Below are 15,966 nucleotides of genomic sequence, written 5' to 3'. Positions count from 1 at the left end.
CCCCGCCCAGGCTGGCACTGCTACCAAAAAAGACTTCAAACGGCTGTGAAACTCCCCTTCGATTCTGGCTCCCTGGATTTCTTGACATTTGAGCATCGTGAGAAGAATCAAGTGCAAGGGTCCAGACCGATGTCCTTGGAACTATGATGGGATCATTTCTTAGCCATGTTGTTGCTACTGATTTATAGAGCACAGCCCTATATCTTCCACCCATCTTGTCTGACAGTTCCTATGAGACAGTTCTCTCTGTTTGCCTGTCGCTAGGAAAGGGCGGCATTCAGAGAGCCTTTCCTCAGCGTCCCAAACTGCACCAACAGGCCTTCTGTTTATGAATGGCCCTGGGACCGTGTCTGTGCAGAGGGTGATCGTGTTGTTATTCCTGTTATTATTGTTGCTATTGTTATTGTTGTCGTTATTTGCAGTACGTCGCACCGTTTTCAAAATGTCGTTTGATCGTTCACCCTAACAGCATCACTGTGGGGGAGCTGTAGGGGTTGAGTACTGTATGGTTATGAGTTACAATTAGCGAAGAACATGTACTCCATCGGGAATATGTCAGTAATATTGCAATAAACATGTATGGTGCCAGGTGGGGACTAGACTTATCGGGGGGATTACTTCATAAAAAAAAAGAGCATGTACCCCAGAGCCAGACTGCCTGGCTTGCATCCTGGCCCAGGTTCCTAGTTGTGTAGCTGTGTGGACAAGTTACTAAATCTCTCCGAGCCTCAGCTTCCTCACCTGTAAAATAGGGAATAATAATACTTCCTACCTTATTAGGTTATTATCAAACAAATAACTAAATGTTTACGAGGGATATAGAACAGTGACTGACATAGAATAATCACAATTACAGCGCTCACTTTTATTATTGTTGTCATCAACAATATCATCCTCTCTACTTTGCAGCAGAGGTTCCATATGTTTGTGATTTGCTCAGGATCATAGTTCACGTACAGGCTGGGGTAACAACTCAAACCTGGGCGTCGTGTCTCTTTTTTTTCCCCGCTCGGCCTTTATTTTCTGATTACACAGCAACACAACAATGCATGCCTGTTGTAAAGAATGGAAACCAAGGGCCGGCCGAGTGCCTCAGTTGGTTAAGAGCTTGCTCAAGGGTGTGAGCTCTGCGCAACAGCGGTTCGAGTCCTGGCCCGAGCTGAGCTGCCACTGAGCTGCCAACAGGTGGCAGAATGGCTCAGCTAAAAAAATAAATAAATAAAGGATGGAAACCATACAGAAGCATACAAAGGACATTGTTAGGGTCCAATCCCAACCCCTGCTGTCTCACAGATGTAGTCACAGCAGACTGACGGTGTTCGTTCTCCTTGCCTCCTCTGTGCAGGACACAAGTGTGATGTCAGTATATGGACACAGGTGTGTTCTGACATGAATAATAGCAACAGTGACTGACTCGTAGGCCCGATGGGGGGCACCAGCCAATATGGTGGTCCTCTCATCTGCATGAGGTAGTGCAGTTATTCTACCCGTGTCACAGATGTAGAAGCTGAAGGTTAGACTGTCACCGTCACAGAACCACATAGGGCTGAAAGTGGATTTGAACCCAACCACACTTACCCCAGAGTCTCCACACTATTGTTTCTGTATTGTAGGCACTATTCTTCCACATGATTTTCCTTCTTAGTAATATTAGCTTGAGCTCTTGCCATGTAAGTACATATATACATTTACTTACTTCATGTTTTTAATGACTCTACATATGATTCGATATTGTATTTTACCACTTTCTTATTTAGACTGTTTTCTGTTTCTGTGCCCTAAACTGTTCTACATAATACAGTGCTGAATATCCTCAGTATATACACTTTGGGGCACATGTGTGAGAATTTCTGTAGGATAGCTTTTAGATGTGGAGTCTGTATGTCAGGGAGTATGCACATATTACATTTTTATAAATATTGCCAAAGTTGCCTTCCAAAAAGAATTTTCTCACTGACTGTGTGAGAATGCCTCTTTCCTCACACTGGTTTCCTTTTTATCTTTGCCACCTTGATGAAGAAAATGTATTTTTCTAAATTGTGTTTCCATGATTCCTGATGGGGCTGAGCTAATTCTTTACTGTGAGGGTCATCTATGTGTCCTCTGGAAATTGTCTTTTGCCCCATTGCTGTTTCTCATTATAGATGCTCTTTATATGTTCTGTCTGATAATCTTTAGTCTGAAAGGCATGGCAGATATTTTCTCACTGTGTGTTTCTTCTCTAAGTGGAGACCCCATTGTTCTCAGTATTAATTGAATAATCAGTTTTTTCAACTTATTTGAAACGCCACCTTTATCATAATTCTCGTGTTGTATAGATGGCTGTATAACTGGTTCCTCCTTTCTGTTCCACTGGTTTATTTTCTGTTTCTGCACAAAGAATTAAAGTACTTGGATTATTTCAGCCTTAGAATAACTTTTCATATCAAGAAGGGAAACTCCGTTTCATTGGTGCTCTCTTTTTCAAAAAATGTCTTAGTATTTTTGTGCATTTTTTTCCTTCCATGTGAGCTTATAGAATTAGTTTGTCAACTTCTATCGTGGAAACGCCTATGAGTACTTTGATTGAGAATGCATTGCATTAATAGGTTCATTTTAGATAAATTGATATCTTTACAATATTTAGTTTTTCCATCTAAAAATACTGTGTCTCTATTTAAGTCTTTTATGTCCATCAGTCAAGTTCAATGGTTTTCTTTATGTAGATCTCTCATTGAAAGGTTTATTTGTTGCTATTACAAATAGGGTCCTGTTTTCCCATTACACTGACTTAATTTATATTGCTAGTGAAAACTATTGGTTTTTGTTTGTTTGTTTGTTTTTAAGATTTTATTGCGGAATTGGGGGGAGGGGAACAGTGTTGGGGGACTGGGGGAGGGGAACATCCAAGTTGTTGTCCTTCAGTCTTAGTTGTGGAGGGCACAGCAAGCTCAGCTCCAAGGCCAGTTGCGCCACTCAGCTCAAGGTGCTATGTTCAATTAGTTGCAGGTGGGTGTAGCCACCATCCCATGTGGGAGTCAAACCAGCAGCCTTGTTGTTAAGAGCGCACGCTCTATCCACTGAGTCATCCGGGCAGCAGCTCAGCTCAAGGTGCCGAGTTCAGTCTCTAGTTGCAGGCAGGTGTAACCCACCATCTCGAACGGGCAACCTTGTTGTTAGAAGCACATGCTCTCGCCAGCTGAGCCATCCTGCCACCTGTTGGCAGCTCAGCTCAGGCACAGCTCACCGGCCCATGTGGGAATCAAGCTGATGACCCTGTTGCTCAGAGCTCGCAATCTTGAGCCAGCTCTTAACCAACTGGGCCACTCGGCCGGCCCCAAAAACTATTGGTTTTTATGTTTTTTATCTAGCTACTTGATCGAACTCTTATTAATGACCTTTATACTTATTTTTCTTGACTTATCACATTGGCCAGGACTAAAACAATGTAGAAAAACATGGGTGAAAGTATATACATCCTTGTCTTGTTCCTGTCTTTAATGAGCACGCTTCTAATGTTGTGCCACTAAATATGATGGATATGCTTTATCCACTGGAAGCAATTTCTTTCTATTCCTAGCTTACTGAGGAGTGTACTTTTCACTGCAAACTATAGCAGATTCCTATCGAGGGTCTTAACTCTTTCCCTTCCGTTTTCCTTGAGAATCCAGAGATTGTCCTAATCACTGGGACTTCCTGGCATTGACATCTCAGCTGAGCCTGCATGGATTAGAATTGAGTAATGTCTCTCCTCTCTTCCTCCTTTTGCTCATCTGGGACCCTGGATGGCCTCAGGGAAGGAGCTACTTTCTGCTGACATTTCCTACACTCCCCTCGCCTGCCAGGGAAAAATAAATTAAACATACCATGTGGACAAGGACAAGAGCCCCACTTCTGAGGTTTTTTGGCAGATACCACTGAAAAGAATTTATGCCTGGCTTCTACAATACTTTTAAATAACTTCAGTTTTTTTCCACTTGATTATCTTGAGTAGCTGAGCACCATCTCATACTCTGGTTGCTAAGTGGCTTCTGTAGTTTCTACAAGAGAGCGTGAGAAAGGACTCAGTACCTGGCCTCTGATTTCCTCTTGAGATTTTGTGTGGGTGCAGGGTGCACCCACTTCTAACTCTAGACTCTCAGCTCTGTCTTGCACATAGTTATTGCAAAACAGATGTTTTCACAGTTGATTGATGAAATGACTTAATTGCAGAGTACATTTGATCATTTTTAGGTGGTGAGATTATTTGCTAAGCTATGAACAATATTTCATTTTGTCAGGCATGCATTTGGAGGATGACTCTAATGTGACTTGGCACCTGTCTAGAGAATTATCTGTGTGACCAGTGACATTTTGCTTTGGGGAAGTCAACACCTGCTGTGATGGCATCTGTCATATTTAGGGACATGGAATGCCCAAGGATAATGCAGAGCCACCTCAATAAAATACCTTCTTCAGAAAACAATTAATATAAGACTTTGGCCAACAATTGTAAACAGCGTAGAAGAGAATTTGGGCTCCTTCTGAGAATGAGCAATAGATGATGTCTTTTACTATTTTATTGTTTTTCAGACTGTTTAGCTAAGAAAGCAAGAACCTGCTAAGAGGATCCTTTGTTTTTGTTGCTTTAATAAAAACCCATCATTAGCCTCCGACACCAATTCGTGTGTGAATGTTTTTGAGATGGGGTTTTTTTTTGGGGGGTGGGATATGGATTGGACTCATCTCAGGCACGTGGTGTGTAACTGGCAACTGTCTAGGAGAGCCCAAGCCAAGAGAGAAATGAAAGGCAGAAACCCCAAGAGGCAAGGTGGCCCCATCATGACAGGCATGAATGAGTAGCTGGCCTTTGAGCCCCTCCCAGTTCCAGTGGGGTGAGCTTCAGCGTCTAGGGCTGTTGGTGTAGGAAGCTTGGTCAATTGGACAATTATTTTTTCTGCCTCAGCTTCTTCTCTTTTCCTCCATATCCCCAAGTCCAGAAAAGAGGCTGGGGGCAGTGACCAGGAGTAGACTAAATGTCTCCTACCTCTTCCCTTGCAGGCAGGTGACAAACATTACCACCCCAGCTGTGCACGATGCAGCAGATGCAACCAGATGTTCACAGAAGGCGAGGAAATGTATCTTCAAGGTAAGGTGGGCTCGAGAACCCAGCAAGCTCTCCCTAACTGGGCAAAGAAAACCGTCCTGTGTTTGCTTATTTGATTGTTTTTAGAGAAGGAGGCATTTCATTAGCTGGGAGGCCACCCAGATCCAAAATGAATGTGGCCAAAAGTTACCTCATCCGTTAGTATTAATCAGCCTAACAATTGACATGCTGGCTGTGAGTCCCCCAGGCTGTTAACAAACGAAAGCGTTGCTGCTGGAATGAATGACTAGGCCTGGATGTTTGATGCTATGGGTGTCAGGTAAGAGTGAAGAGGAGAAACACCTTCTCCCATCCTCCCCAGGCATAGGCTGGGGGAACAAAAGATCAAAAGAGAGAAAGCATCTCTAGAAATGCCACTCATTGGATAGCTTTTCCCCTTTTGTTACCCTGACAAGGGCCTTTTTTTTGAGGCCTCCCAGGCTGCTCTTAACCAGGCTTTCAGGAAGAAGAAAATCTCATATTTGGGGAATTGCATCACAGATGTATTTCATCCCATTAAGATGACATAGCTTTCATATTAGAGGGAGAGGGAGAGAGAGAGAGCAAACACACCCAAAGTCCCTGAAAGAGAAATTGGAAGTTTCTGGTGGCATTACCAGGGGGTCATTAGATATATATATTTTTTTAATTGAAAAATAATTTTGAGAAATTTTCCCACTGTCACAGCTATGACTAGTTTTTATCTCCTGTAAAATTCTGAAGCTTTTCAGAGAGGCTTTAGGGAAAGATTCTATTCCAGTCATACAGCACCATCTGTGCAAGCATTTTACTATTTTTAGCTGTAAAGCCATCATTAAATAGACAAGGGCTTATCAGTAAAATTAGCAGTAAGAGCTAATAGTAAGAGCTATTGCTCGTTGAACTTTGGTAATTACTGGGTCTCATCTGCTTTTGCATGTCATTTCTTCCTTTCTCTTTGCCCATAACACTATGTATTTTTAATGAATGGTTTGCTTTGCTCTCAGCTTTTTTATGCAACCAAGAAAAGTCTACAGAAATGACTCTGGAATGTGAAAGCAAAGCTTTAATACATGCTAGCTGTATGAGAAATTAACAACCCAGACATCCTTGTCACTGTAGAATTATCACTCTGAAAAGTTATGAATAATAAAAAATAAAAATGAAAAATCACTGCATTCCAAAAGACCCAATAAAGGCAAGTGACAAGAACTGGCGCCTGTGGTCTCTTGTGGACTTCCCGTGACACATTTCCCTGAGGACAAGCTGTAAACCTGCGGCAGCAGTTGGCAGGTGTCACTTTGCATTTTCAGAGTGGAGCAGATTTATTCTGCATTTGGTCCCCAGGCTTTGTTTTAGATTGTAGTGTGTCAATTCCAGCACTCCAAAGCAAAGACACGAGAGAGAGCGTGCCGATCAGCCCTGTCTGCTTGGAACAGTGGCTCCGAGGCTCTGGGGGACGCTCTGCACCTTCCCACAACTAAGCAGCCACCCACCTGTCAAAGGAGGCCACATCCAGATTCCAGGGATTGCTGTACATCTCGCCTTGAGCTTCAGCACCCCCTGCTCGACCTCTCTGCACATCCTTGAAGAATGAGCAGTTTCATCTTCCTCAGCATCTGATGGTCTCCCTGTGTCACATTCCTTGTGTGCCTGACCTCTGGAGAACAATGTGACACTGTGTGCAGAGCCGGTGTTTTGGCCAAGGACTCTGGCTCAATCGAACCTTCACAGAGAGTGCTGCTCCTGGGCCCAGCCCTGACCCCGTGACCCTGGTTCCTCATTCAGAGAGTTTCCTGTGCTTTGTAGCCAGCCTCAGAGTAAATGTTAGTGCTGAAGGGACTGTGTGTCTGTCTAGTTTGTTTGCTTGACTTTCTTTTCTTTTCTTTCTTCTTTCTTCCTTCCTTCCTTCCTTCCTTTCTTTCTCTCTCTCTCTCCCTCCCCCTCTACACCCCCCCCAATTCTCTCCTTTCTTTTTTGGGCCCTAGATTAAGTAAGATAGAAATGATTGTTAAATAGGGATTCAAGTATTATTCTGATATGAAATGTATTTTCCTTGTCATTAATTTTAGATTATTTTAACTCAGTGGTATAAAATAATTCAAGACTTATTTTAATTTGGTGTCTTTTCAAATACACACAGATTGCTGCTTGGAGAGAGAAAGATTTCAACAATACAGCGTAGGATGTCTAATAGTCATACTGATACTTTTATTAAATTCATATCATTTACTCACTGCTTTCAACTTAGTCTTTTTAAGTCCTCCTCAGTTCTCCTGCCCATCACCACATTTGAACATACCCACTATGAACGTAGGACTTGCATGTAGGTCTTTTGCATAAGTGTATAAATGACATATATTTCTGCATACAAAATTATACAGACAGGCTTGGATTCTCACAAGAGAAGAGCTTTCTGTTGGCTGTAAGTGTTTTGCATAGTTCTGTGATACTGGTACCATCCATGAAAATGCTTCATATTCTGAGAAAGTGTGCCATTGACCCAGGGACAGAAAATGATACTTAAACTAGTAGTTTCATGAGTTTAAAGGTGAAGACTTCCTTTTTAGTTAATTGAAAGGTTAAAAGTTAAAGGAAACTTTTGGTTTTGTAACATCACTTTCAACCTTCCTACTAGTTGGCCTGATTTCCCATCTCTGTGTAGATGACGAAGTGTAATTGGATCAACAGAAAATTCAGTGAGTTTTGCTTCTGAACATAGACTACCTGGTTTGACTGTATTTCCCTCTTCTAAATTGCTTGGTTGTTTTGATGTTATATATAGGCCTGGCTGATGCCTGAGATTTCTGAAATCAAACGCAGCACACAAATGTTATTCTTAAAGGATAATAATATGGCTGGGAAAGAAAAAAAAACAGTCAAGAGCAAAATATCTCTTGCTTCAAAACACTCTTGTGCCCAGTTAGTGGGTTCCATGGTCTGGAATTATGGCCTTTACAAAACAAGCTCAGACGAGAGGAGAACCCCTGGAGTCTGGAGTGGTTCACTTGGACACACAGCGCTCTTACCCTCCCCTGTGCTGGGGGAGAGGGGTGTGAACCGTTCTCAGAAGTTCTGTCTCACAGGACCGTGGCTTCGTTCCTTTTGCCTTGATCTTAGTGGTGCATTTGTCTTTCCAGGTTCCACCGTGTGGCATCCCGACTGTAAGCAATCTACCAAGACGGAGGAAAAGCTTCGGGTAAGGAAATTGCTGGAACTGTGATGACAGGTGCACTTGCACGCCATCCATGTCAGAGTGACTCAGTCTCCAGGCTGGAATTTGGGTGAAATTACTTTTTCCTGACTTTTTGTCTCAATAGTGGACCAAGTTGAAAGGCGATTTGGCCAGGGAAGGAGGTTTCCTCCTGCCTCAAATTGATGGGGATTTTTGTTTCCAATGCTTGTGTTGGACAAAGTAAGTCTTGCCTCACTAGTCAGATTCTTAGGAAAGCATTTAGGGAAATGTCAGACCATACAGATGTGAAAAAATGATTCATGGAGTTCTAGGTCGGGCATTGGTGACCTGCTCACCAGACTTTGTTATATTTAGTCCATAATGCATCACTCCCATCCAAACTCTGTATCCGGTGCTCAGCTGTGGGCCCTCTCAAATCCAAATTCACTGAGTAGCCTCCATCTCCAAAAGCTGATGGTTTATCAGATAAAACCTGTGGGGAAAATAATGATCAGCCCAGATGTGTCAATGCGAACAAGCAGCCTGGAGGGTTTTAGCACTTAACTCTCAGGTAGCATCACAATGTTTTCGTAACTATTCTACAACATTGAGCACACAGGCAAGAAGGATATACCTTCCTAATCTCTCTCAATTCTGAAGCCTTGGTCCTGGTCTTATCAATTCTCAGAACACCTCCAGATGACAATACTTTTATCGGTTTCAGAAGCAAAGAGCAGTACACCATTGTAAGGTCATTATCATAATCTATACCCTGTTCAGATGCCCCAGTTTTTCACCTGGGCTGTGCAGTATTTTTCAAAGCAATAATTAGACTGGATTCCAGTCCACAGTCTCTTTGTTTAGCTCACTTAGTGGTACCCTTGGAAAAACTGCAGTTGGACTGCATTCCACTTGGCGTCTCAGAGCAAAGAATGGACTGAATTGATTTTGGAGGCCAGACTCTAGAGTGTGGTTTCATTTCTTCTTGATCTGCCTTTAGTAGACAGAAGGAGCTATGTATATAACCTCAGTAATAGCATACTTCAAGTGGAGAAAAAAATGCGCTTTTCTCAGAATTATTGAGTAAAAGTAAGACAAACTGCAAAAGAATTTGCCCACCAATATCAGGATGGTTTTGGTGTCTGTTTTGACATGCAACTTCAATTTGAGCACCTGTGTATTACTCTCAAGTTCATTGACCAGCAGGCACACACTGGAACAGTCACCTATGTCTAGGTACCAGATTCTGGGTTTTTTGAGGAACCAAGGATGCTTTGGAAATGGGTTATCTTTATAAAATGCTAGAACATGAAAGATAGTGCTTATGGTCACTTTTATCATAAGACTATAAAATTCACCATATAGCTTGGAGGCATTTCCCAGAGACCACCCAGGTAGCCAGGGGTTTGCACTGCCTCTACAGTGTTGCTTTTAGTCTTCTGAATAATTATGTTTACTTCATCCCCTATGATGTCTTTTGAGAGACGAAGAGAATGCTACCGAGACCAAACTGCATGGAATGGGGTCTTTTCTCTTTAAGGGAGGATTGCTTGAGTTTGCAGATGGTGTTACTAAAATGACTTAAGAAAAAAGAAAAAATCAACACTGTTGATCACATCTTGATGGAACTCTCTGGATAAGCTTATGAAAACAACTAGTGAAATACTTCCACTCACTCTGGCCAAGAGAAGCTATTGTTTTTTCCTTCCTCAGTGAAGCTTTCCAGAGAATTCCAAAGCTCTTCTCCTAATGCCAACATTTACCATTGGGAGGTCAGGCCAGCCCTGGGCTCACTCACCTTTGGGGAGTCAGGGGTGAGGAGGAAGAGGATGTGCTTCCAAGGGGAAGACATTCTGATGCGCCTCAAGTGGAGAAACTGGGGTACATGCTGACCTGGTGGGATTTCAAGTAGAATCGGTTTTTGAATAAAGGAATAAGCCTTGTGCTCTCTTAAGGGTGGGTCTGTCTGCAGATCACAAATTTGAGCCAAGATTTCTGGGCCTTTCACCGCTTGTCACATTAGTGCAGTTACCATAGCAAAGTGAAAATGTTTTAAGAGTCTTTCAGCAATGCCACTGAGTAATTCACATTCTTGATATTTAAGAACTCATGGGGTGTTTGTAACAACAGATTCTTAAAAGAACATCTCACAGTGGCTTCGTTGGCTTCTAACGCTTCATATGGAATGTCTAAGCCAAAATAAATGGAAAGGAATCACGGGGGATTGGAACGCGGGTACATATACTGTACCTTGAAGACCAGTAAACATGCTTTTAAACACGGGGCCCAAAACATGTTCACACACATACATCAATCAACTAAAGCAACGACACTTGGCGTTTACAGTCAGATCAGTTTCCCGTAAGTTTTTTTTTGGTTTTCTTTTGTCATGTTTCTAAATTGAGGTTATTTCTTTGTTCATTCTTCCCTTTTTTCATGTTTCACGGCAGCCGCCAAACATTCAGCGTTCTTCGTCCGATTTCTTTTATCCCAAAAGTCTGATTCGACGCACAGGACGGTCTCCGTCACTGCAGGTTGGCGCTGTGTCTAGCTAGGCTGAGGCTCGAGCCGTTGTCCTGGGCCCGGGCTTCTGTCGCTTTCCCTCCGTGTGCTGCTTTCCCCGTGTAACCTGTCTAGCTCCGGCAAAGGCAGATGCTTTTTCTCACCCCACAGAGTGCATCTCACATTCTGATCCTGGCTGTTTTCTCTGATCAGTGTTTTGTCACATAGAGCAGTGGCGAAAGCATTGCCTTTATTAAAGGAAGCACATTAGAAGCTACCCGTTTGGTCCTATGAAATCATGTTTGTGCACTGAACAAATATTTGCCAAGCACCCAGGTTACAGTGTGGGCTGGATGCTGTAGAGGGAGGCTAGTAGGGAAGAGAAGACAGAGAAATAATTATGGAATGAGAAAGAAACATATCACAGAATATAGATCACACAGATCAGGACATGTCTGATGAGGGAAAGGGGCACTTCCTGGAGGCCGGGTGGGATTTGAACATGTGGAGATGATAAGACGGGCGGCAGGAAAAACAGGACCTGGCTAGGGAGTAGGTTAGCTCAAGAAGGGAATAGTGAAATCGGAAGGGAAACACAGACCAGGCATCCGCTCTGCAGAGGCTGGGAGATTTACATACACCCTCATTGGCCTTTCTACGAATTCCCATGAGATAGGTATCCTTGTGCCCACTTAACAAGTGGAGAGACGAGACCCTTTAAGTAACTTCCCCAGAGTTACCCCACTGGTAAGTGCAAGAGCTCACCCCGTCCCTGTGAACCCATATCTCCTGTTCTTCCCCATTGCTCCACAAGGGGAAAGAGGGAGAAACCTCAGAAGACAGAAAGGGGAGCGCATTAAATACTGGCTATGTCTGATGGTGCTTCAGGAAGAGGGCGTCCTCAGATGCGCAGTGAGGCAGGAGATTGCGTTTCTGGCACGTACTTGACCTTCTTTCAGGGTCTCTGAGAATCATTTGAAACCTTGGCCCTGTTAAATTGCAAGTGACTTTCCACAGCCCCATCTTTGCCCAGATAAAACCCACTTTGTCGCTCTGCTGGCAATTCAAGATTGCAACCAGCACTTTCTCCTGGGCTTGACGCCTACGCCTTTTTTCTCTGCCAGCCAGAACCGCACTAAGGCTGGGAAGAGTTTTGGTTTAAACTTCACCTTCTAATGATGGGAAAGATAGTTAGAAGTCTAGTAGAGTTTTAGGGTGGAAAGAAACCACTTAGACATCAACCCCCTAAGTTTCTTCATCTATAGAATGAAGTCAGCCCAAGGCCTCACAGGTCATAAGCAGCAAGACGTCACTGCAGAAGCCAGGCCTCAAGTTTGCTGTGTTCCCCATGATGCTGAGTTAAACGATAGCTTGTATTTGTCTTAGGACTTTTATCCTGTCTTAAATCTTTAGCTCCAGGGGCAGAGTTTTCACATAAAGTGAAATTATAGTCTCATGAATCCAGAGGAGCAGCCAAAGATCACCCCACTGCAAATGGGTGTTGCTCAGAATTAGCACCTCTTGCTGGGCAAGAAGTTGCTTTTTTAATAGTTTTCTGGGTAATTTATTGTCTAAGGCTAACTGATACAGTTTCATGACTTGAAAAAAAATACCATCATCAAGTGTGAAATATTTTGGTTTGCTTCAGACCCTTAAGTCTAAGAGAGAGAGAGAGAGAGAGAGAGAGAGAGAAATCTGTGTTTAATAACTTCTCTCTTCCTATCCTGTTATTCAAGAGAGACATCTGATCCCCATTATCCAGCCGTAAATATCAATGAAGTCAGCTGTAGCTCCATCCCAGAAAGTTGTAAACAGCTTGGGACCTGGCAGAGAAAACAGGCCATTTGAGAAGGTCCCCTTCACCCATTGGCCACGGAAGGACAGCTCACCAGAACCTTTAAGAAGCCTGAAAACTCCAAAGCGATTCTCAAGTTACACAGATGTTTTGATTTTCTAAACACGGTGGCCCACACAGCAGCCCATTCCCCAGACAGCATCAGACACCATAGTTATTAAATAAGCTGACTGCGCGCCTTGCAGGACAGCCAGCACTCCCTGTCCCAGAAGTCAGCCCTGGTTTTGATGCGGAGGAGAGTCAAAGGTATAGGAGGAAAGTCATTTTATCACTTATCTTCCAAAATTGCTCCTCCTTTCCTTCTGCTGAATTACAGGTAAAAGAAAATGATGAAACTAGAATTACCTAAGAAAAACATATTCCTGTTTTACGGACTTGGAAGAGTTTTCTATGAATAGCCAGTTGTGTCTGTAGGTAAAACTCAATACTGAGCATTTGTAATTCTTTTTGTCATTCCTTAAACGAAGCACATGATAGTCCCAGGACCAAGTTTGTAATAATTCGTGTGGATCACTTGCTTTCATTCTAAAAAGGGGGCTTCTCTGCTGTGCCGTTGGCAGCTAGAGCATGAAAGGGCTGTCATACAAAATGTGTGAGATTAATTTTTTTCTTTCGAAACTAACATTCACCTATTTATAACGTATGCACTTGCAAACCTATAATGTACCAAACAAATACCATGTGTATATTTTTATAAAGGAGCTAAGTAGGGCTTTATGTACATCTAGAACAAGGAAATAATGGTGATTATTGGTTTATTAATGTCACTGCAATATATACTGCTTTATTCTCAGCTTTCACTTGGAATCTTTTATTCTGTTTGGTCTTTATAATTCATCAGGATATATATAGGTGTTAAGATTTATGCTGGAAAGAGCCTGAGGCCCCTTGGCCATTGTAAAAACTGATGGCGTCTGTGAAACTCGCTGCAGAAGGGGGGGGTGTGCCTGCGAGTCCCTCCTGCTTCCTCTCAAACAGAAATTCCCTTTTCCAAAGGAGTTGATTTCACACCTTCTTAACTTAGGAGAGAACATACTGTGTATGCAGATTTAATTTAAAAGTATTCCTTCTTCTGCAGCTATTGTCACCACCTTCTCTAGTGAACTTCTACAAAAACCCAAGGCAGGTACTGTCAACCTCAGCATCACTTCGTATAAGGTGTCAATCACCTTATAGCAGTGGTTGCCCCATAGATATTCATAAGATCTTTCCGATCTGATTGCCAGTTAGTTGCCTGTAGTTTCTCTCCCTTCTTAGAGCATGGCTTTGGATGAACGCAAATTAGATGAACGTAGTTGTTGCATCCTGCTCCTGCCTAGTGGGGGGAGGGCAGGGGCAGCGAAGTGCCTTCCAGCACGCTCCTTCCAGGAAGGGACCAGGTGTGCATGGTGGCCCATAATTGAAAGTAAATGGAAAATGTCATTTCTCTGCTTACTCGCCTGGCAGAGCTCTGGTAAGTTTTTCTTAACAGTCAATATTTGAAGAATGATGAGAGCTGAAATGGAAACATAAAAAGATCCCTTCAATGTAATTTTCATTCTGTGACTGCCTTCTGAATGGTAGGACAGGTCGACAAAGTCAAAGCATAGGGAAAACATCAGCTGAAATGTGGTTAGAGGGCTTTTTAAAAATATTTCATCCAGAAAACAAATAGACATGCATTTTCAAGCATCTACGATTAGTGAACAAATGCCATTTTTTCCCTTTCCTGTTGAACTATTCGTCTTCTGGTAAGACTTCTCTTTGTTGATTTTTTTTTTTTGAGGAAACTAAAAAACTTTATTGAAATCAAAAGTGAGTATGTGAAGGTGGGCTGAGGAATCACATGTAGGTCATACGGACCCCTTCTTCATGAGAGATTGAGTGAGGGCAGCCACATACAACTAGAAGGTTCTTACTGAAGGCTCCTTTCCTCCTGTTGACACAATCATGATTAAATTATTTGCCTCATCTCATTGGCAAAATACTTGGAGAGATTACAACCAGTCCATAATCCTTTCTATGTCTATATGCCTTCGCTCCCCAATGCCTGCCTCCCCTCCCCCGCCTTTTTTTTTTTTTTTTTTTTTCAAAGAACTGAATTTTTCCAACTGTGCTTTCCAGTTGGTTTTTTTCTGTGTTGATGAAAGGAAAGGAAAGGAAAGGAAGTAAATTGAATATGCTTTTAACAGCTTAATCACAGGTCCTTGTTTCTCTGTAGAACAGAAGTGGGCATACCTTAAGGCTGTTGACCAATTGTGTTATTGAATTCAATTGGTAGTTACTGGGTCACTGTTGTTCTCCTGGTTATCTGAATGGGTGGAAATAGTAACTTAGGTTAAATAATTGCATGTCAGGATCATCTGCAGAAATACGGATCATCTGTAAAACTGTCACAGCCCAATGGGGTGACACGAGAGTTAAGTTAATGGTAAAGAAGAATCTGTCAGTGGAATTTGAAAGAAGGAAAGCATGTCAGGAAGTTGTTGCTTTTGAGGTTAAGATGAGTTTCCTTTTGAGTGGATTTGAGCTGCTCTGTTGGAAGACGGCTGTGGGGCTGTTGAAGATGTCTTGACCATTAGATACCCTCAGCAAGTTACGTCTTAATCGGGGAAAACACAGCCCAAAGAATGAAAGGGGTTCTTTTAATAATAAGCAATGTGTTGGTTTAAAAGTCAACAATGTTTAGAATTCTAGATGTTTAAAATTAAAATGTGAAATTCCAAATATTTAAAATTAAACCTCTAAAATAATAGTTCAGTTTTTAAAAAGTATTTTTATTGTCTTCATAAGGGAGAGAGACCTCTCTGATCCCTCCTGGTTAAGCAAATACACTTCGAGAGCCATTAGGGGATGTGACAAAAAGCAGGCGATCCATGGGTGCTGTTTCAGCCCTGAGCACAGGTCAGGAGGCAGCAAACCAGGAATTGTCCTGGCCGATAAGGCAGGCCTGCGCAAGATCTTCACCATACAGTGCGGAAGGGCATTCACTACTAATGCTGAGACCCAAGCAGGAAGTCACCGTCTCGGGAGGATGCAAAACCACTTCCGAACTGAGTTCTCGAGAAGGGGAAGGACATTTGTCAACTCCAGGTGGGACTGCTGCCTCATATCTGAGGTCTGATGGGGGGGCCTCCATCAGAGGCCTGGTAGGGAAGGCTAGTCTGTGCAGCTCAAGTCAACAGAGGCAGCACTGGTCTTCATTATTTGAGATTAATTGGCCAAGTAATCCAGCCTAATGTCAAGTGTCTTGAAAATGCTGGGTGCTCACCATGTGCTAAGCAAGGTGCTTGAAGTTTTATATGTATTGTCTCTTTTATCCCTATGAAGTAGTGGCTGTTAGTTCCCTCCCCTCCGTTCTATAAATGGAGA

At 42.7% G+C, this 15,966-nt stretch overlaps 1 protein-coding gene across 1 annotated transcript in view; it reads left to right on the top strand.

Moving 5' to 3' along the window:
• Positions 1-15,966, top strand: part of ABLIM1 (actin binding LIM protein 1) — a 181,132-nt gene that overhangs the window by 126,578 nt on the left and 38,588 nt on the right. The window contains exons 7-10 of the mRNA XM_019660091.1: positions 5,020-5,107; positions 8,224-8,282; positions 10,709-10,792; positions 13,694-13,825. Coding sequence (XP_019515636.1) covers positions 5,020-5,107; positions 8,224-8,282; positions 10,709-10,792; positions 13,694-13,825 — 363 coding nt within the window. The remainder of the gene's footprint in view (positions 1-5,019; positions 5,108-8,223; positions 8,283-10,708; positions 10,793-13,693; positions 13,826-15,966) is intronic.

The sequence above is a fragment of the Hipposideros armiger genome, unplaced genomic scaffold (assembly GCF_001890085.2).
Source record: "Hipposideros armiger isolate ML-2016 unplaced genomic scaffold, ASM189008v1 scaffold_311, whole genome shotgun sequence".
In the NCBI taxonomy this organism is placed as follows: Eukaryota; Metazoa; Chordata; class Mammalia; order Chiroptera; family Hipposideridae; genus Hipposideros; species Hipposideros armiger.
The sequence above is the reverse complement of the archived record's forward strand: the minus strand, read 5'-3'. Positions and strand labels throughout refer to the sequence as shown.